At 38.0% G+C, this 20,767-nt stretch overlaps 1 protein-coding gene and 1 long non-coding RNA gene across 5 annotated transcripts in view; one reads left to right on the top strand and one right to left on the bottom strand.

Moving 5' to 3' along the window:
* LOC141361906 (uncharacterized) overlaps positions 1 to 20,767 on the top strand; it is a 593,959-nt gene that overhangs the window by 414,835 nt on the left and 158,357 nt on the right. The gene's annotated exons all lie outside the window — the stretch shown is intronic.
* The window catches only part of bora (bora aurora kinase A activator), a 119,013-nt gene that overhangs the window by 47,298 nt on the left and 50,948 nt on the right, over positions 1 to 20,767 (bottom strand). For all 4 annotated transcript variants that reach the window (XM_073863567.1, XM_073863564.1, XM_073863565.1 and 1 more), the window contains exon 7: positions 20,540 to 20,699. In XM_073863567.1, the coding sequence (XP_073719668.1) occupies positions 20,540 to 20,699 (160 nt within the window). The remainder of the gene's footprint in view (positions 1 to 20,539; positions 20,700 to 20,767) is intronic.

The following is a 20,767-nucleotide window of genomic DNA, read 5'->3' as shown; positions in this document are numbered from 1 at the left end:
TATGTGGTACTAGTTAAATAAAAGATATGGAAACGGAAGACCCCCCATTTAAATTTTGAGTGTTTTATATATATATATATATATATATATATTTTTAGAAGAATAAGAACATGATAAATAGGTAAATTGCCTGAACTGAATTTCTTAAAGTACTTCAGGGACACACTTTTCATTGTAAAAGAGTTCTGCAGTAGCAATATATTTGTATGTGTGTAAATAGGCGGTCTACATCATACAGACAGCTAGGGGGAGCTCTCGCATAGGTCTGCTTAGTAGTAGTAGCACTTATATACACAAGTTAATGCAGAGAGCAGATAACAGTTATTCGAGATGCTCTGGGAGACATTAATCCATCTTGTTTAATATTCTTTGCAGGTAAGATTAATTCGAGTATATAACAATTTTTTTATGAAGTACACTTAAGTACACTCTAGATACACTTTATTTTACGTAGAGCTTATCCCCTTGTAATATTATGTAATTTAAATGCAATTCAGAAGCTATTTCATGTATTTAAACCATGAACTAGTGAGTCGATTCAAACTTTGTTACAGATGGATAAGGTATATAGATACACATGAAGTACACTTAAGTACACTCTAGATACACTTTATTTTACATAGCTTATCCCTGTCCCGTGTAATATTATGTAATTTAAATGTAATTAAGAAGCTAATTCACGTAAATTAACAGTGAACTAGTAATTCGTTTCAAACTTAAGTACACACTAGATACACTTTATTTTAAGTAGCTTATCCCCGTTTAATATTATGTAATTTAAATGTAATTAAGAACCTAATTCATGTAATTAAACTGTGAACTAGTGAGTCGATTCAAACTTTGTTACAGATGGATAAGGTATGTAGATACACATGAAGTACACTTAAGTACACTCTTGATACACTTTATTTTACGTAGCTTATCCCTGTGTAATATTATGTAATTTAAATGTAATTAACAAGCAAATGCATGTATTTAAACTGTGAACTATGTAACTAGTAACATATGTAGGTACTTGTTATTACATAGTACTACACAAAGTACTTTCAATATGATTACATTGTAACACATATGTAACAAGACCTTTTATTACACCAGTAGTTAGCTTTGTAACAGACTCGACCTGTTACATATGTGTAACAGTTGCAGCTTATTACATGTGCATAATTACAATCTATAAGTACATGCTGTTCCATAACTTAGTTACATATTAAGTACATCTAGTTGCATGTAATTACACCGGCTACTACTAAGTACTTAATGAGGTAATTACTCTGTATTAAGGACACCTTAAAATAAAGTGTTACCAAAGTCTTCTTGAAAGATGCAGATTTTTTCCTGTACCACTGCTTGAAGAAAGTGTCTTCTAAAATTTGGCAGTAGGTCTGAGAGTTGTTTTTTATTTCCATTTTCAACCCAAAAAGGTCCAACAAGCTCATCTTTAATAATACTTGTCTGTGCCTGCCTGCCTGTAATGTAGAAGACACTTTCTTCAAGCAGTGGTACAGGAAAAAGTTTGCATCTTTCAAGAAGATTATTTTGCAAGACAACGCTCCATCACATGCATCAAAGTACTCCACTGCATGGGTGGCATGTAAAGGCCTTAGAGATGAAAAACTAATGACATGGCCCCTTCTTCACCTGACTTAGGGCGCACTCACATTATCCAAACCAAATCAAACCATGCCCCAGCGCGATTGTCACCCCTTCCTACTCCCCCAGGTGCACGCACTCATACTGTACTTTTTATCGATCCGAGTCCGGGCGCGCTTTCGTCATTAAGATGCGATTGTTTTGAAAAAAGCAGGAAGTAAAGCTCCCTCTTAACACTGGAACCCACTGTAATGATTAGTCTGCGTTTTTTATTCGGAGCCGTTTGGTGCGCGATTAAAGACAGCCCTCTGACATGTCATCATATAGCTTAGTTGATCTGTCACGTGCGCAGCTCGGACATTCACGTAACCCCGCTGCGCGCATCAAATGGTTTATACGGAGGCAGATGAAGGTGAGTGGTCGCGCAACTGACATCTTCACCTTTTGAATCGCGCTCAGGCACGATTGCACTCACACCACAGCCTTCCACGCCTGAGCCCAAGTGAACAGCGCTCCGGCCCACCTCTGCAACCCGGCCGAGGCGCAATTAACCAATCCGCCTCCGGGCGCGGAACAGAGCGATCACACTAGTCAAACAAACCAGGCTTTGGGGGTCAAACGTGCCCGAGCGCGGATTGGTTTGGATAGTGTGAGTGCGCCCTTAAACCCTATTGAGACCTTTTGATCCCTTCTTAAGCAGGACATTTACAGTGAAGGTAAACTGTACACCTCTCTGAACAGTGTCTGGGAGGTTGTGGTTGCACAAAATGTTGGTTCAGACCAGATCAAGAAACTGACTGAATCCGTGAATGGAAGGCTTGTGACTGTTATCGAAAAGAAGGGTGAATATATTGGTCACTGAGTTTATATATTTTTTATTGTTTTATTAATTTTTTTTGTAAATGTAGAGTTTGTTTATTATTCTCACTTTAACAGATGAAAAAAAACAAGTGAGATGGTAAAATCTTTGTTTTTCATTTAGTTGCCTAATAATTCTGCACACTAATAGTTGCCTAAAAATGGTGTACATAGAAATATTCTCTTAAGAAAGCCAAAATTTCACTTTTACTACTTAAATGTTCAGGTTTGAGGGTTTGTTAACATTTTGAATTGACCAAGAGCACTGTAGTTGTACAATAACAAAAGTAATCCTCAAAAATACAACTTGCCTAATAATTCTGCACTCCCTGTATTTTAAATAGCAGATTCTACACTTACGAGAATACTTTGATTAGTAGGTGGAAGTAATTACTAGAGCCCGACCGATATGCGTTTTTTCGGGCCGATGCCGATACAGATATTAGGGAGTAAAAAAAGACCGATAACGATATATCGGCCGATATTCTTTATGTGTATATTATAGTTCAGTTTATTACACGGCTCTCTGGAATGCTTGATTCTGATTGGTCAGTTGAGACATTTGCAGGTTCGTTCTTTTCAAATAATAACCGCTCCAAAATAATAACGCATAGCCGGACTACTTGCACGAGTGAAATCGCTCCGCGCCAATAAAGATCAATAAAGATTACTGTCTGTTTGGCGCCATCTTGTGACAAACACTCGACAACCACGACAAGAGACAGACAGCTTACTGAGACTGAACTTGACAAAATAGAGCATGACAGCTATGAAGCCAACACACAAAAAAATACAGAATGGGCATTTAAACTTCTCAAAAACTGGCTAAAAGAGAAGAAATGGAGACAAGTATGAAGCAGAGGATCTTAATAAGGTATTACGATCATTTTATGCATCTGTGCAAAGTTTCGCGGAAGGATAAAAATGTTAATTTAAAACAAATATGCCAATAAAATGTTTAAAATTCATATTCATGTCCAGTTTTTTTCTTATGTGGCAAGTAGCCGTGTAATAAGCGGGATAATGTAGAGGCAGCCGGTAGTTATTGGGAAATAAGCCCCTTCAGTGTGATACAAGACCCTCCGCTTCGCGTCGGGTCCTGATCACACTGTCGGGGCTTATTTCCCAATAACTACCGGCTGCCTCTACATTATCCCTTACATAAACTACAGTATATTATACTAAAGTACTGTACATAGAATACACTATATACTTTAACATAATATACTATGAATAAATGAAGAGTTTGGTTCCAAAACGCAATAAATCCATTTTGACAAATTTCGGTAAAAACGTGTTTTCTATACCAAGAAAGTGACAAGATGAAAACCAGTATTTTCTGTTACAAACTTTCACATAGCATCTTTAGGTTATAAAAACATAAAAAATTCAAATCCATAACTTGATTTTCAAAGATTTATTATAAAAACGAATTCTTTTTTCCACAAAATGCAATAAATCCATGACAGTTTTTTATTTCAAAATGCTATAAATCTATTAAATCAATGTATAAATGTGCATTCATCTTTACCATTTTATATTTATTTAGTTGACTAGTGGTATACAATGATTAAAAAATAAACATTAATGGCATTAACCAAAACACTTACTTTGTTATATTAAGAACACAATGTTTTAGCATGAGAAGCTTGATGCTGTCTGGAGAACAAGCAACCGAGTGCCTCTCGCGGAAATTATTAGCTGTTGATGGCTTACGTTTCTTTCCCGTCACAGAAAACCATCACAGGTTTGGCAATGCTATTAAAGTATTATTTTGTTTTGTTTGTTGATCACGAAGTACAAAGTAGATGAGGAAAACTAGGACTCCGTGTACTCAGCGCGCCGCCATGTTTGTTTACATTGCGTGAATGGTCCGCTGTAATATCAGAAATGGATTTATTGCATTCTGTAAAAAAGGAGCAGTGGCGTTTGTCGCATTTTGGGAAAAAAGGGAGAAAAGATGACAGAATATCACGGCGGGTATTGGATTTTGCGTAAAATTAATTATTTACTTTTAACTACTGACCTGATATAATACTGATTTTGGCAGTAACTCATTTTTTTCAAAAATGGGGTTTATTGCGTTTTGGAACCAAACTCTTCAAATACAATGCAATGCAATGATCACTCACAAATGTGGTGATCACTCACAAATGTGGTGATCCAACACTTATATTGATGTTACAAAGATATGTACTATAGGCAAGAAGTTAACAATAAACTTTATTATCCAAAATTAGTTGGATATCAGTGCACTAAACAGTAAACTTGACTTATTATAAATAACTTAAACACAAAGAGAACAAAATACATAAAATTTGCATCATTTGCAGTTTTGACGAGAATAACGTTATAAAGAGAAACTTATGAAGTCCTTGATTAATATTAGCTTTACAGTAAGTTGTGTACTTCACATATTATTTAGCCACTCACAGTTACGAAGACAATGCTTGACGGAGCACATACTAATGTACGCTATGTTTAATGTTGTGCACAACGTTTTTATAACACAAACCCAGGGTTCCGTGCAAACTTTAAACTTTTATAAAACTAAAGCGTCTTCGCTCCGCCTCTTTTATTTAGCAAGGGTGTAGATTTGCGCAAGCTTATTGAATCAATTGCTCTGAAATGAGCATGTTAACTAACAACACAAGCAGCAGTAATCTCATATAGTGTTATATAAGTGCACGGCTGCGCGTAGTTTAAACGTGTCATTTCTCCGTCTTGCGTCATTTCTCCTGCTTGCGTTTTAACTCGCAAGTCGACAAAGAGACGGATTAAAAACACCAAATGTAAGTGGGAATGCGTCTCTCTTGTCCATTTATAATCCAATCGACCAAAGCGCGTCTTAATACCAGGTGTAAAAATGTTGTGAAGAAGACACTGCGTGACTGCTTCCATGCCACCTGAACTGAGAGCCTGACTGAACTGAGGTGAAGGGGGTGGGGGATTGGATGGTGTCACTACAGTGAGTGACCTGGGTCACCATTAGCAACCAGTAGGGCGCACTCTGCTGGACTAACAAGTACTTACATCTTTCAAATGCATTTAATGTGTTCTGTAACAAACGTTCATATCGGCGCATATCTGCGGCTTATACGCCGATACAGATATATCTGCGACATGCTCATATCGGCCGATAAAATCGGCAAAACGATAAATCGGTCGGGCTCTAGTAATTACACATGAATGAGCACATACTTTTGAAAGAAAACATGGGTTTTTGCTAAGAATTAACTCAAAAAAGTACACAGTGGAGCTTTAAGTACTAAAGAAGAATTTTTGGTATATTATGTACAAAACTAGTGTGTGAAAATAGGGCACTTTAAAGGGATTGTTCACCCAAAAAATAAAATTATTTAAGTTACAATTCTAAAAAAAATTAATAAGAAAACACTGAACATGTGCAGCACAGCCGTTATAGTTGGCTCTAGGCTAGCTAGAGCGGGTTATCTAGGCTTGTGATCCCTGTATTTACATAAAATGGTCTGTGCTAAGCCCCGGATGTCCTTCAATGCTGGATACACCCCTGGTTACAAGCCTGTATACATTTCTGTGTGTGTGTGTGTGTGTGTGTGTGTGTGTGTGTGTGTGTGTGTGGAATGCTTTTACGTATTGAAACCAAACTTTGAACATGAACTTGGGACTCCAATGTGAGGATGCACAAGATAAAAACATTCTAAAATTTAACATTTCACAAATCACGTTAGTGACTGCACCAGAGCAAGCACACTTTTGCGGTTCCTCTGGAAGTGCATTTTCTAGTGTTATTAAAATAATCTTTCACCAATCTTGCTTTCTTTCCCTTTCTCTCCTTTTCTCATTTTTTTGCCTTTCTCACTTTCTTTCGACCATGCCAGCTTTTATAGCTATGGTAATGTTGAGAGTAAAATTGAATTGTATCGAGTAAAACATAGTTTTAAAAAAAGTTGTTAAAGTTAAGTTAAAATTAAAGTTGATTAATTGTGTTTAAAAAAGTAAAACTATGTGTGGATTGACTTGATTAAAGACAGAAACAACAGAAAAAAACGGGGTCCACACCGGGGTAGAAGAAACACAATAGTAGAACACAATCCAGTAGAATATGTTTTATATTGTGACTTTTGAATGTTCTATCTGAAATTTTGTGCAAATGAATTGATGCCAACGATTCTCAAAAAGGAATTGATTCTTTTCCCAATATCAGGATTTAGTTCTGCTTTTTCATTACCAGAGATTCTAGGAAGAGTGTCTAGGTACACAGCAGAAAAATTTGATTTGAGAGTTAATAATTTGAGAGAGATCTTTACAATTGCAGTTTACATACTTTCCAATTTTTTAAGGCATAATTTAAAATCAGTTATTTTTTATAAATAATATATTTTAAATGGCAATAATAAAGCATTTGCTTCTGCAAAATTTTACTTTGGTCTGGGATGCGTACTCCCTGATGTAGCTTATTCATTGCAAAAGCTCCCACTACTTGACTTCTAAAAAAAAAAAAAAATGTTGATGATAATCATTTGGATGGGTTTCCGATTTTTGTAAAATCCAGATAGATTGTTTTTTTTTATATCCCCAAAATTAGTTTGCTCTAAGATGTTTAAATCCACTTCCAGACTGTCCAGATGAGGTTTTATGCACAGACCAAATGGACAAATATTATTTGTTTTTCTTTCATACATTACTGAATGTTTAACTGAATGGTGATACCAAGGGATCTACTTTCTTTTACGACTGTAATGGAAGTTCCATCCATAAATAATTCTGGCACATTGTTGACAGAAATGCTGTTTTTGTTTGTGAAAATTTGAAACCATTCTGTATTCACTAGGAATGCATTATTTATCCCTAATATGGGGATTATATATCGCATTCACGCAATACAAATGATTTCTCATTCAAATTATTACTCTACCAGGCCGTCAGGGCAGCACTGATTTGGCGTAATTTACAGTACATTAAAACATTAGGATAGGTGAAGAAAAGTAGCTGATCCACCATTGCAAACACAGTTTAGAACAAACAACAAGACAGCAAAGAACAGGAATCAAACATTATGGTAACAAACATGCTCCACAGCTTTCTGGTCTTGGAAGAAGTAAAAGCTAAAGAAGAAAAACGATAGTGTGTTTGCAAATGCTGTCTATTTCCTTTGTATAATTGTTTATAGTGGAGTGTCCTGACTAAATATTTTCACGCGCATGCGCTGTTGTACGCGGACTGTACGCGCACTGTCCGCACGGTCTCAAATTTTGGGCTGCACGCGGACGGTCCGCGTGGCCGGGCGCGGACCCTCCTGATGACGCAAATGACGTCATGCGGACAACGCGCATATGCGGATGTCCCTAGTATACTTTCGGCTTTACCCGTCACGTCCGAAATCTACCCGCATTTGGCGGGTGTTCATGTCAAGCCCTGGTGACATAAATTCAAATATTATAATTCACTTACTGTCCGCAAAAATGAGCCTTGGTTTGTGCTCTCTGGAAGAGAAAAGCCCACTTGCATATCGTTGTTCAGCTCGTCTTTTTTGGTCTGTAAGTTACAACTTTCGGTGGGGGCAAAAGATTACGTTGCTGTAGGACGTTGCATCGCGTGCTTTACAAAAACGGTGCTGTACTAAATCTGAATCTGTTTACAACAACGATGGCTGCCGCTGGAGAATTGAGATATGAATATTCTGTCATCGAGTCGGTTCTAGAAGATATCGACAGCGCATTGATTTTAAAAGAGGAACAGAGAAACGCAATCAATACATTTGTTGATCAGAAAGATGTTTGTCCCGTCCCTCCTCTGGGTTTCGGCAAAAGTTTAATTTATCAGCTGACTCCGATGGTCGCTAAGAAGATGGAACACAATAAAAATGGGCAACTGTGTGTGTGTAGTTATGGGGACATACATAACCACACACACACACACACACACACACACACACACACACACACACACACACACACACAAATATAATGAAATACAGATGAAATACAATTTGGGCTCAAAATTGATCGATCCGAGTGGCCAATCATCAATCTGCGTGGGCAAGTGCCACCCTGACCGTAGCCTCACCACTGCATCATACTAAATAAAATCAGTCACTTTGTGCATTTAAAGGTAAATACATTAATGTGGTGCATTTTGAGAGTAAAAATAAGTGACTAGATCTATGATGAATTTTATGTTGTTGTAAATAAATTTGTAGCCTTGTAATACCATCCTCTGCTATTTTGCTACACTTCATAGAGTCTGTCTGGGCATAATTGACAATCGTTATCCTTCTCGTAGGAGGGGCTTGTCTGAAGTTTAAAATCATTGGTCTAAACCAGGGGTGCCCAACCCTGCTCCTGGAGGGCTACCGTCCTGCAGACTTCAGTTCCAACCCAGCTCCAACACACCTGTCTGTAATTATCAAGCAACCCTGAACACCTTGATTAGCCGTTTCAGCTGTGTTTGATTGGGGTTGGAGCTAAAATCTGCAGGACGGTAGCCCTACAGGAACAGGGTTGGGCACCCCTGGTCTAAACGTAAGCCAGTCACATAAAGTTTGGTTATGATGTGCGTTATATGCCGGCTCAGCCGCATCAAATTTCTGCTGAAAAACACACGTATGATGTGAAAATAAAGCCATCGAGCGAAATACCGGAGTTAACATGGCTGCGAACGACTTTTGCAGATTATGTAAAGTAAATTGGGCCAGAGCTAGTTAAACACTATCCTTACGGTGTCTTTCCACTCACGTCTAAAGCTGGGCGTACACGGTGCGAATTCTGACGGTCGGAACGTCGTGAGCTCTCGCACACGACACGAGTGAGTTTATGCGAAAATAATTCGGACGCAGTCACACACGACAAGATTTTACTGTACGACTTGACGAATTCTGACGTAAGCATTTTCGCAGCTGTGAGTGGCAGAATGTACAAAAAAAACCAAGAAGAATACGGCAAAGATATTGGCTTAAGTGCAGAAAACCGCCTGGAATTTCTGTTCTTTTGTATTTCTGTTTATGCATTCCGAAATTGCAATATAGGTCTATAGCTGTTGCGGTGAAGGAATTTCTCTGGCAGTGGTTTTTCGTGCTAGCGCATATGCGGTTTTACCGTCTTAATATATCATGATTGTAAATATCTATATTGCTATTATTAATGTTACACACACACACACATATATATATATAGCTTTTAAATATGACCGTTTAAAAAACAAATTCAGTGGGCCTATTTATTTATTTGTAAATGCAGAATGAGTAGCAAGATAAAGCTTAAGCAAGGTAAGCTAACACGTCTTTCCCTTTATGATTAAATTATTAAGACAATACATCTACAGCTAAATATTAATTTGTAAAACGAAAATCATTTAATTTAATATAAAGCACATTGTCTAGGCTTGTTTGCATTGTCTAGTGCAAATGTACACGGAACCTCGGTCAATGCGGTGTCTGGAAGTAAAAGTGAGCCCGCAACATTTGTGCTCCTACTGTACAAAATAAATGCCATACAGAAGGCATTGCATATTAATATATGGCATTTTCTCAGTAGGTAAATTAATACATAGCAATAAAAATATAGTATGAAAACAAATTAATCATTATTTAAATAAAGTTTCAGAGATAAAACGACAAAAAAAGATGCCCCGTTTAAGTGAATGGGAAGGACTTGCGTATCATATGCACGCCAAAGTGGAATTTTGTTTATTTTTATTTATACGCAACCTCAGGAGACTGGGTAGCGATAGCCTACATTTTTAGTCATTTAAATATTCTCATCATTTCAGAACAAGCTTAGGCTACCATAACAACTTACATTGGGCTATATCTCGTGTTCCTTTGGTCGAAAATATGTAAAAAAAAAAAAAATACTGAACAAAAACCTTTAAGCTCACTTGTTAAAGCAAAAGCTCTATAATAATGTGGAAAACGTCGTCTCCGCGTATGATCATCATGTTTAATGTAGTCTCTTGTTCGTTGACAATTTATTTTGCATTTATTATACCTGTATAAAGTGTAAAACAATAAATGCATATCTTATAGCCTATTAAACATGGACATTCCGTTGTTTTTTTATTCTCTGTCGCGACAGCCCTTTTAATATCCATTCATTTATGAAACTGTACTACAGCGACTTCGGCACAGCTTGGATTACACAAAAATTGCGACATTCATTGTCCATCCTGTACTATTTAAACCAGTTTTAGTTTTAATGTTTAGATTGTAAATAATGATAAAACATATTAACAAGTAAAGAAAAATCAACAGTATTTCAAAGTAAAACAAAAAAGTTTTAATATCAAAAAGTAGCCCTCGTTTTATGCATTGTGCCTAATCTGCACTCTCTCTTTCCGCACACATCCAAAGCTGTGACCGGACATCACAATAACACGTATGACAGGTTTTTCGGTCAAAGAAGCTGATCAAGAGGTCGTCACTGAAAGGACCTGTCATATTTGTCATGATGTCCGGTCACCGGAGTGTGTGTGTGCGCGAAACATAGCCAGCTATAGAGTTGTCGTCCAGATTTGAGGTAGCAATGCCGCATTTGTCTTTCTTCTTGTGTGTTTTGTACATTTTGATTGGTCAACTTCAAGTGCTTTGCCAGATCGTCTCGTTCACCCGCACCAACACTACGAATTTATACCGACAGCTCCCGAAGTTTTTTGACATGTTTAAAAATTATCGGGAGGTCGTAAGGTGCTCGTAACCTGCTGGGCTCGGCTCGTAATTCCTCTCACACGGTGCGAGCCGCAACCATACGAGCATGAACGATTTGCTCCCGAGAAAAAAAAAATCGCATGCGAGCTCCTACGACAGCAAAAATCGCACCGTGTACGCCCGCCTTAATGCTGCGTTTATACCAACCGCAATAGAGGCGTGAAGCGCGAGTGATTTCAATGTTAAGTCAATGTGAAGACACGTTGACGCACGTCTTAAGGTCCTGCGGCGTGGAAGACTAAGCTTAAGATAGCACGTTTTAGGAGGGATTTATTAAACATGGATGCAGAAGCAGTTGGAAGTGTCCGAATATGTACAGTCACCGATTCTGCGGGACCGTGACAGGTATTTTTGTAAATTAAATCTTGCGATTTTAACCAGGTTTTAGATATTTCCTAGACAACATATGAATTACTTTCAGGTGGTTTGAGTAATTTTGTCAAGGCTTACTGTCTTATGTAACCTATCGCTGGGCTAACTATGATTAGCAATGTGGATTATTTTAAGAGACTATTCAAACGATGGCATACACATCTATCGCTGTATGTTTGTTTAACATTTAAGCTAAACAATAGCGCGTTTGGCGACTTTTCACCTATAAACAGAAACTTGCTGATTTGTACTAGATAAAACCAACACAACAGTACATATAGATTATTTTACCTGATATGAAGTGTGCACTGCAAACATGAGCATTATTTATGATCGTCTCAGTCTAGTCTGTACGCCGTATTGCATTCAACCACAATTGTCTTCTTGATTTCTGTGAAGAAATGTCTGCCGGGATCCGGTAAAACTTTATTTTTGAACCAAAAGTGCTGTTCCTTCTAATCTGGCAGCCAAAAACACAACAAGATGACATTTTAAAGTCAAAAACTCAAAACTTTTAGCGCGCCGGCTATGAGTTCCTACTTATTTTTTTGCCTCCAGCTAGAGCGGTGACGTAACAGTGACGTGGGCGATTAAGGGGTCTATACTTGTGTTGTTTTTGAGTCTCAAGTATTTTAAGAGTTTGACTTCTTTCAATGCTTATTTTAAGTGTTATGTTAAATTGTTAGTCATTACCTGCATTAGCAGTTTTGAAATGTTGATGATTATTTTAGCATTGAAAGTGTTATAAATTGACATTAAAGTATTTTGATATATTAAACCTTTACAGTTTTTTATTTCATTTTTCATATTGCACCTCCTTCATGTTTTGTGATGTTATAGATGAATGAACTGTTGAATATTTATGCTAAAAACTGATATTTACCGAACTGAAATTATTTAGCTTTTATCGGTTTTCAATTTAAAACAAATATATTATTATTTAAGTAAATTACAATTAAGCATTAAACGTATAATTATTACATAATAAGGGACCAGTCCAGTACCCATTAAAAACCCATACTGGGACCTGGTAAATAATGTGGGCTTCATTAGGTGGGGCCAAAATGCCTCATGTGTGTTGCCCAGCTGGGCCCCACATAAGCCCCACTCAGTTTCTATATCAAATTTATGTGGGCAACCCACGTGGGGCCACAATGGATCCCCCGGACAAAACTAACTGGGCCCCATCTGGGCAGCCCATATGGGGCCCACTCACCAGCCCATATCCATCCCTTATGGGCCCCACATGGGTGTGTTGACAGGGCCGGAGTCACTCATTCAACATGAAGCAATGCTTGATATTATCCGTGAGCAGCCACCCGGAGCTATACAACACAAGTTCTTATTTCTATAGAAACGGGAATAAAATAGACACCCATTGTATCTGTTAGTTTTCTTATTAGGGGTCAAGCCACGAAGTGGCGTAGACACCTATTGTATCTGTTAGTTTTCTTATTATTATTCATCCTAGTTCTTCCGCCATTGAAGTCAATGGCAGGCCATAGAACCGTACGTAGGAAAGTTATGTAATTAGGCACACATGTAGAGGACAGTCTAAGTTACTATTAGGGCTGTCACTTTTCGTTCGAAAATCGATTGCACAATCGATCGGACCAACCAAAAAACGTTTCGAAAACGAAAATAGGCAATCGATTTTAACCAAATATGTACACTATTAATTTTAAAAGAATTAAACAGTTAAAAATATAGAGTAACAAAACTCACAAACAAGCAGAAAAAAAATAAAGAATTCCGAAAGTGCAGTAGGTGTGCGAAAGCTAGACAGAAAATACCCAGCAATTTTACGCACCTATAGTTTCACGCTTTCAATCGCTGCAGCTAGTGTTTTGCAAAGAAAATGGAGGACAACGTCAATAAACCTGTGCAACACGAGACAGCGTCGAAATTGTGACCTTACAGGAGATGATGAGTTATGACAAGGAGCCACCCTTGCGAGCTGACAGCGACCCGCTTTTGAGATGGAAGATTGGCAGTACAAAATACGCAGCTGGCAACGAAGTACCCGAGTTTCCCTGGGACATCAGTGCGGTCGGAGTGCGTCTTCTCAACAGATGGACATAGTGAATGAAAAGCGCTTTGCTCTTGACCCCTAAAATGTTGATCGACTTGTTTTCCTGACCAATAATTTGTAATGGCCCTAGTCTTTTTGCGCATTTCATTATGCCTGCCTAGTGCCGCCTAAGTGTCGGTTACGTTTAATAAAATACACAGCATGTTCTCAACTTCAAGTTAGTCTATGTAAAGTTTCATTTTTGAACAGTTGTTTGAAATGGATCGAATCATTATTTAAAATAAATTTTGAATTGCCTAAATCATAAAAGCAGCCGGTTGAACCTGCAGTAATGTTTTTCATTTATGGCAGCAGTCCACTCTTTTAGAGAATGTTGCACTACTGTTGCTGTTTTTTATTCTGCACGAAACTTAATGACAATGAATAAGAATTATTGCTGACTTGTGCGTTTCAGGCGCTCTCTTTACCTTTGTCTGTTATTTGGCGTTAAATGGAAACGTCTTTTTTAGACATGGAAAATCGATTTTACAATCGATTTAATGAACCCTTATATATTAAAAATCGAAAATGATTTTTTCACAAAAGTGACAGCCCTAGTTACTATAGCAACATAGGTGTGTCTAACTCAAACCTTCTAGCGCCACCAACAGTCCAAAAATCCACAAAACTTGGTATATGTCATTACAGTCATGACCTGAGGGTGCCTGCAATGTTTCGTCACAGCGCCACCTAGTGGTCACGAGATTCGAAAATTTAAATTTAAAATCTTTATAGCCTTTGATTCATTTGCCACACTGATTCCTAGGTGTGTTTGATTGGGGTTGGAACTAAACTCTGCAGGACAGTGGCCCTCCAGGACCCAGGGTTCCCCACTCCTGCTGTAAACAAACAGCCCATGTGGAGAAGTGAACGAGTGGAGCATTGCTGCAACATAAAATCCGGAGAGTTAACAACGCACATGTGAGTAAACAACATTTAAATCATCAGTCCAGTTTGCTTGTGCTTCACAGTGTTAAACTTCCTTTCTCTGTGTTCATTTATACATCTACGTTAAATATGTATATGATCTTAAACTTCTGTGAGGAAATTCATGTCTGCGGTGATGTTCTGTTCAGACTTGCAAATTAAAGATAATTTTCTTCACTTTAGTTTGCGTGTCTAATATTAGGCTACATGATGGTCTTGTAAGTCATACAGTCAGACTATCTCTAACCATTTGTACGTTAGGTGACCTTAAAGGCGCTCTAAGCGAATTGAAGCGTTTTAGACCATAAAACTTTGTTACATACCGGAAACATCTCCTCACTATCTGCTTGCTGCCTGTCCGCTGATCAAACTGTAAAAAACGCAATCTCTGTAGACAGCCCAGGCTTTACAAACGGCAATATCAACAAGTGGCCAAACCTAGCATCACAAAACAAAACAAAGTATTCCAGCCAATAAACGACAAAAAGGATTTGGGGGTGGGGATTGGGCACGTTCATGCAAGCACGGAAGGGAGGGGGAGGAGTTAGCTACGCTCCGTCTGTTTGAAAACAGTTTCAAACATCAACAATAACTAACGTCTCGCAGATACCCATTCCAAAAATATCGGAGCCTAGCATGTCCCTCCACTTATTCAGCAGCCACGATTCCGGGGTTCCGAAAAGATGCTGGCAGCTAATTATATCCATCTCGTCATGCACGCCGAGTTGCATTGCCGTGATACCAATTTCAGTTGCTTCTTTAACTTGGTCCTCCATAAGTGCGACCAAAGGAGAAACAACAATGACAATAGGGTTTTCATGTCCCGTCTTCATAGCGACCATCGGAGCTAGCTGATAAATTAAACGTTTGCCGAATCCCCTAGGAAGGACGGCAAAAACATCTTTCCGATCAACAAATGCCTTGATCGTGTTTCTCTGTTCTCTGTTAAAATCAATGCTCTGTCGATATCTTTTAGAACAGACTCAATGTCAGAACCCACACATATGAATTATATTGCGCGGTTGGCTTAATGGATCGGGCGGATGACGTGACAAAAAATAATATTTTAATTAAATTCGGGCGGGTGCCGGATCGACTGCTGTTATAAGCTCTGTCCTTCTAAGCATGCGACATCTCTGTCTTTCATAGTGGCAGCCTCAGAAGTTCAAGAAAAGAACTGAAATGAGACGGTCTAGCCTTCTGAGGACCCAAAATTTGCGTCACCTGCTGCACACGCCCCCAGTAGCGCCCACCGCGCCTGTCAGCAGAAAACAGCGGAGACATTTCTGACTTATTAAAATAAATGTGTAAGCAGAAAAATATTAATTTATTTTAGAACATATGACACATTGATGTAGATTAATCTATTCAACAGCATATCAAATAATCAACCTAGAAATATACGCAACATAAACAGAATAATATTAACACAAAACATAACTTATAATACTAAAACAGTGACAAGAAAAAGTTTTCTAATAAATACACAGTTTTATTTAATAAAGCTTTTAATTGTTTGGGATATCCTCGGCTGTTAAGGATCCATTCGTTCTATCATTAACAGCGCGGAGAAATGAGGACGCATTTTGACACAGCTCTTATCAACGCCGGCGAAGGAGGAACGTGGCAAACTCAAAAAATGAGAATTAAAAACAAAGGAAATAGAATGTCAGAAAGGGTTGCCTGGAATAAGTTTTACAACGTGGTAAATCAGGATGACACCAGGGCAGGCTATGTAATTCGTGCGTTTAATTTAGGCTATTTATTTATTTATTTTTGTCCCTGTGCGCCGATCGAAGACGGAGTTCACTGCTGATATTCTAGAGGTTTCTAGTCTCGCGGCTGTCATCAGCAACGTCTTGCATCGCCCAGTCAGCGGATGGCGGGTGGGTGCAGTTTTGAAAACTGGTCAGAAACGTTGGTGCGCATGGATGGTGGACGGATGATGAGTTTTTTATGCGGTTGCGGATGAAATAATAGTCCATCCGCGCATCTGAAGTCTGAACATAAACTAAAGTAGTAATCCTTACTGTATGTATTTGTTCAGTTTTATGCGTTTCATGCAAGCTGAGGCAAACTATCCTTTTGTTTAAAATATAAGTTAAACCGCTGCATCTTTGTGCCTCCCTCACTATCGCGAACGTGCAAGAGCTGCAATCTGTCCAAAGTCAGATTAATGGTAATCCTGTTTATGATATGCATTTCAAGAAGTTGTAGCATCCCTCGCGTTCCGCTGGACAGATGTTTTTAAAAGGCATCTCTGAGAGTTTTTTTCCTCGCTTGGCAAGCCGACCGGACGTGAAATGGGGGCGTGGCAGCATCGACGATCCCATTTTTTAATTCGAAGTTCGAAGCTGTGAATTAATTTCGATCGATTTCGATTTAAAATCGAAATCGTGACACTCTTACTATGATGACAGCGGAAATAAAACAATAGATACAGCCACACGTGACAGCCTTCTCTCCGACCATTTATCTAATCTGAGGTAATGAACACTGTTTTACGTCTTTTCGTATTCAGCGCTATTTTTAGCCTTTCGTTGATAAAACGAAAACGGCTGATTTCGGCGTAGTTTCATTTTGCTAGCGTGTGAAAGTTGCGCGATCTTATTTCATAAACTGCCCCTTAAAGTAACAGTTAATCAGGACAGAAATGGTCAAAAGTGGACAAAAGAGACGGATTTAAATATTACAGGTGTAAACGTTATGTTTCTCTCTCGTTCACATATTCTCTCTGCAGTATTTAAGCAGTGTCTCAGTGATAAATCTTAAAGCTACACTGAAGTTGGCATTTTGATAAATGCAAGTTCACAAAGTTCATGTAGATGGCAATACACATTCTCTTTTTTGCCAAATAAATGAAAAGCATGTTGAAATCATCAATGTCTTTCCTCTCGCTGTGTCAAAATCTCGCCTGGCTTTCCTCAGGGATGTTCCCAATAATGTGCTTAAAGTCAAATTCAGTTTGTGCATGATTACATGATATAACTTTTTTTAATACTGTATCCTAAATTATGGATAATTAATACATTAATAAGAGAATAAATTTCTGGAGTGTTAAAAAAAAATAACAACAAGAACCGTACTGAACCGAGAACCGTGACCATAGAACCGTGATACGAACCGAACCGAGGGTTTAGTGAACCGTGCCACCCCTACCGTTTATGTAATTGGCAAAAGAAAACTTTGCCAACCAAATGTTTGCCAAAAAGCGTGCATGTGTATGACATCAAAGCACCAAGAATCCCTGTCATGTTACTTCAATATCATACAGTATGCTCAGCATGAAGTCGAGCACATATTGGCCTCTGTATGGCCTAAATGACACGATTGCCATCTACAGGATTTAGTATTTCCTGCGTCCCACACCGAACCCCCCTTCTGCAGGATCCCGGAGAATTTCAGAATTTTTGCCATTCTGCTCTCTGAGACACGCATTTTTAAAGGCCACCTCTGTAGGAATGTCATTGTAATCAATCAATCATGTTACTTTAATATCATACAGTATGCTCAGCATGAAGTCGAGCACATATTGGCCTCATTATGCCATACATGAAACACGACTGCCATCTACAGTAGGGTTTAATTTTTTTCCCGAAAATTAGATCAAATCAAATCCCGGGAAAAGACGACCCATTTCACAATTGTCTGTGACTTCTGAAAATCTTTAAATTATAAAACTATAATTTAGAATAACTGAGGAATAATCACTCGAAGTTAAGCAACAATTTCTTTATTAGGGCAGGTATATTTCTCTTTTAAATAAATATAGGCTACAAGTTTTGACTACCCTAAATAAAAGCAAACGACCCACAGAAGTGTAAAACTCGTGCAATACATACGCCAAATTCCACTTTGGCGTGCATATGATACGCAAGTCCTTCCCATTCACTTAAACGGGGCATCTTTTTTTGTCGTTTTATTTTTTGGTTTCTCAATTTTTTTGCTATTTTTACCATTTTCGCTTGGGTTTAGGGTTAGAACAACTTTTTGTTATTTAAAAATGACATCCTAACCCAAACCCCAACTCTAACCCCAACTCCAAGCGACCATGGCTTAAATATCGACAAAAACATAGAGAAACCTGTATATTAAATAACCTTATTAAGCAAATCTGAAATCTAACCCTAAACCCAAGCGAAAATGGTTTAAAAACAGAAAAAATTGAGAAACCAATAAATAAAACGACAAAAAAGATGCCCCGTTTAAGTGAATGGGAAGGACTTGCGTATCATATGCACGCCAAAGTGGAATTTGGCGTATGTATTGCACGAGTTTTACACTTCGTGCTATTTATACGCAACCTCAGGAGACTGGGTAGCGAAAAAACTGTGCACGGCAATAATTAAAGACAGGACCAGTCCTATGTAGACTAAAACTGAATTGAAATGATAATTTAAAAACTAAAACAAAAGCATAAACACAAACAGTAACACTGTCGCAATAGGGCAATTTCGCGCAAAACTGTCACTCACAAGTTAAGCAACAATTTCTTTATTAGGGCAGATATGAAGAGTTTCGTTGCAAAACGAGATAAATCCATTTTTAACATTTTTGTCAAAACATGTTTAATATTATGTTATCATGTTATTATTTTGTTTTATGGTGCTACTTAGCTGTATTTGTTAAGTTATGAAGGTTTAAATCAAAACAAACCAACTGCAGTTGAATTGAAATTAATTGGAATGCACAACCAAAGAACGTGATTACTGAACAATTAAAAAAACTGTGGTTATCTCGTTTTGCAACGAAACTCTTCATATATTTTTCTTTTAAACATATCCTACAAATTTATACTAAATAAAAGCAAACGGCCCACAGAAATGCGCAACTGTGCACGCACTGCACGGCAATAATTAAAGACTGGGCCAGTCCTATGTAGACTAAAACTGAATTTAAATAATAATTTAAAAAACTAAAACAAAAGCATAAACACAAACAGTAACACTGCCGCAATAGGGCAATTTCGCGCAAAACTGTCACTTACAAGTTAAGCAACAATTTCTTTATTAGGGCAGGTATATTTTTCTTTTAAACATAAAACAATTTTAACTGAATAAAAGCAAACGACCCTCAGAAATGTGTAAATGTGCACGGAAAGATTAAAGAAAAGAGCCATGCCTAGGGTAAAACAGAATTGAAATAATAATTTAAAAACTAAAACAAACGCATAAACAGTAACACTGCCGCAATAGGGCAATTACAAGCGAAAGTGTCACTCACATTATCAGCATTGCATTTCAAACCGTTTTTATTTCTCACCTTGCCCTTCATTTATTTAATTTTTTTGGAAATGTGCTTTTAAAAAGCACAGAGCGTCGATGGACTCAGGCGGTTTCGTATTTTTGTTACAAATTGGCCGCAAATAGAGGAGGCTCTCTCCGACTCCACAGATGTAGCCTGAATAGTGCTAAGAGCATCAAACAGCTGTTGCAGGTGGGGTGGTCTCCTTTTGGTGGCTTCGAAAAGGGAAAACTCTTTGTTTAGAATGCTCATGAAGTCACCGTCTTTCATTTCCTCTGAGGCTGGCTAATTAGTGGTCATTGAAAAAGCCAGCTGCAAATCTAATCTAGCGCACGTTTATATAAAAAAATATATATATATAAATTTCCCGTTTCCCGTCATAACTTTTCCCGGGAATCGGGAAATAGTCTTGATAAGATTTCCCGGGAATCCCGTTTCTCGGGATTAAACCCTAATCTACAGGATTTAGTATTTCCTGCTTCCCACACCGAACCCCCCTTCTGCAGGATCCCGGAGAATTTCGGAAGTGCTCGCGGCAATCTGCTCTCTGAGACACGCATTTTTAAAGGCCACCTCTGTAGAAATGTCATTGTAACTAAATATAAATTTAACTTCTAGTAAGGAAAGCTTAAGGATTTTTTTCTCTTGCCCAAGGAGAAGACCCTAGCACTGATCATTTATCATTTTATTTAATGTATAAAAAATACTTCAAACTACAACAAAATATTGATTCCTCATGATGTGAATGCTTTAATCAATGCTAAACACAGGCACGTTCTCAGACTTCTTACCTGATAAAGGTGTCACAGAATGCTGAAGGCTAAGTATGATAGGAGAAAGAATAGGAGACTTGAAAGCAGGCGATGATCTCCCTGAAAACATGGGACTAGCACCACTGCCCATACTATACGTTCGACACAGGCCTTGAATAGGACTGGATGAAAACTGTCCCTAAAGATTAAGAGTACAAACATTACAAGTATTAAAAAAACAGGTGTGCAGGTTCTGTGATTCAGAGT

The sequence above is a fragment of the Misgurnus anguillicaudatus genome, chromosome 3 (assembly GCF_027580225.2).
Source record: "Misgurnus anguillicaudatus chromosome 3, ASM2758022v2, whole genome shotgun sequence".
Taxonomy (NCBI): Eukaryota; Metazoa; Chordata; class Actinopteri; order Cypriniformes; family Cobitidae; genus Misgurnus; species Misgurnus anguillicaudatus.
The sequence above is the reverse complement of the archived record's forward strand: the minus strand, read 5'-3'. Positions and strand labels throughout refer to the sequence as shown.